At 50.9% G+C, this 2,006-nt stretch overlaps 1 protein-coding gene across 1 annotated transcript; it reads right to left on the bottom strand.

Annotated features, from left to right (window-relative positions):
- Window positions 1–363: 363 nt before the first annotated feature.
- Window positions 364–1,164, bottom strand: LOC135392065 (uncharacterized). The gene has a single exon (XM_064622714.1). It carries the CDS (start codon window positions 1,162–1,164, stop codon window positions 364–366), a length of 801 nt encoding a protein of 266 aa, XP_064478784.1.
- Between the last annotated feature and the right edge of the window lie 842 nt (window positions 1,165–2,006).

Here is a 2,006-nt window from a genome sequence, read left to right as displayed (position 1 = left end):
GTGTCCATTAGTAGGAGTATAAAGTTTGGGTGGTGCGTAATTAGGCAGGTGGCAATTTCATGGGTGATACCGTCGTGTCCGGTGGCGGTATTGGTCTTGGTCTGGCAGAGGGCTTCTTTGAGTTCGTGTAGTGTGATGTCGTGACCTGGGGGGTGAGTTGTGTGTTGTGGCGTCAGTGTTGGGTTGTTTTCCACTTCTGGTCCATTAGAGGTGGGAGGGAGGGGGGAGGGGATATGGTGTTGGAGGGTATGAGGGGGTTGGGTGGGGGGTCACCGAAGATGGTACTGTGTAGAAGTTCAAGGGTCTTCCTTACGGATGTTGTGGGTGTCCCGGTTTTGTTGATGAGTGCATTAATGTTAGGTGTCAGGTGTGAGTCCTCTCAGACTTTTTGTACGCTTCCCCATAGGGGTTTTTTGGTGTTAGCTTGGCGCAGAGGTTCTCCCAGGCACATGCTTTTGCCTGTATAAGGGCTTTCTTGTATGTTGCTGCCATACGTTTGTACGGAATTAGTATGGGAGGGTTGGGTTGTGTTCGCCATTCCCATTGTACTTGACGCCGCAGTCTTCTGGCTTCCCTTCTGATGTCGTCTAGTTGGGGGGTCCCCCAAGGGTTGACCGTGTGATGGGGTGTTATCCTACGGATAGCTTGTTGCTTGTAGGTAGTGTTGTAGGTAGTGATTTTTTTGCGGAGAGCGTACACAGCTGCGTCGGGGTTGAGTGATTCTTTGGTATATTTGTTTGTTATCATTTTGAACCATCCATCTGTTGCCAGGCGATCCATCGTCTCTTGCCTGCTTTTTTTGGTAGTTTTGAAAATATAGGGGCTGGGAGGGTTGAAAATTTCAAAAGAAATGTATTTGTGGTCGCTGCAGGACTGTGTGTTCAGTACTTGCCAGTTTAAGGAATTATGGGCGTGGATTTCTCTGACTATAGTGATGTCGATCCACGAGGTTCCTCGTGGTCTGTCGAATGTGTGTGGGGGGGAGTGTGGGTTATTAAGAGGCCTGAGGTCGTTGAGCAGCATGAACTCAATGAGCTCATCGCCTCTGGGGTCTGCGGTTGTTCCTCCCCACGCCGGGTTTTTGGCGTTGAAGTCTCCCAGTAGGACAACATGGGCATGGGGTTTGCAGTCTAGGTGGGATTCAATTTCGATGAGGGTGGTCATGTCTTTACTGGGGGCCAGGTAGGTGTTAACGAGAAGGATAGTTGTTGTTTTGTTTTGGATTGTGATGACGTGGGTGGTGTCTGTGGTGTGCACGGGAAGTATGTCATATGCGTCCGTGCAGACCAGGGTGACCACTGCTGTTTTTTCAAGTGTGCGATGAGGGTGTATTTGGCCTTGACTAGTGTTTCGTCGTTGGCCAGGAGTCTATAGTATGGTTCCTGAATAGCAACAGTATTGGGGCGTTCTCGCTGTAGGGTCTGGAGAGCATTAGCGTAGCTGCCCTTGCTCCATTGAGATTAATTTGCAAGAATTTTAGTCCTAGGTTGTTGTTCTGTCTGTTCATTGTGAGGGTTCTTATGCACGCGTTGAATGTGTAGGGGAATTGGGGCTGTTGTTGTGACTGGAGGCGTGCTCGGGCTTTGGCGTCCTGGTACACTGGGCATTCCTTGTCAAAGAAATGGTGTGCAGCGTTGTACCGGGTTCCTTGGTGGATATTGGACCCTGGCATGCTCTACATGCTGGGGATTTCGTGCATGCGTCTTCGTGGTGTTCCCCGCAATTTGCACATCGGTCGTGTTGGTCTTCACAGTACTTTCTGGTGTGCCCATATCTGAGGCACTGTGCGCACCGCCTGATGTTCAGGGCCTCTGCGACCGGGCAGCGAGTCCATCCCATTTTAATTCTCCCGAGGTCTAGGAGAGGGCGGTAGAGGCGATGTGGGATTGCTACGAAAGCTGTCTGCCGTCCGCTCCGTTCCTGTCGGATGTGTTTCACCTGGATGTCGTTTGGCTCTGCGGCGGTTTGCCTTTTAATTTCCTCTTTGAGGGTGTCGGTCGACGTGT

Source organism: Ornithodoros turicata, chromosome 1 (genome assembly GCF_037126465.1).
Source record: "Ornithodoros turicata isolate Travis chromosome 1, ASM3712646v1, whole genome shotgun sequence".
Taxonomy (NCBI): domain Eukaryota; kingdom Metazoa; phylum Arthropoda; class Arachnida; order Ixodida; family Argasidae; genus Ornithodoros; species Ornithodoros turicata.
Note: the sequence above shows the minus strand (reverse complement) of the source record. Positions and strands in the feature narration are given on the sequence as shown.

Excerpts from the sequence above, each read along its gene's own strand:
- LOC135392065 (XM_064622714.1), bottom strand. The coding sequence starts at position 1,164 with ATGACCACCCTCATCGAAATTGAATCCCACCTAGACTGCAAACCCCAT.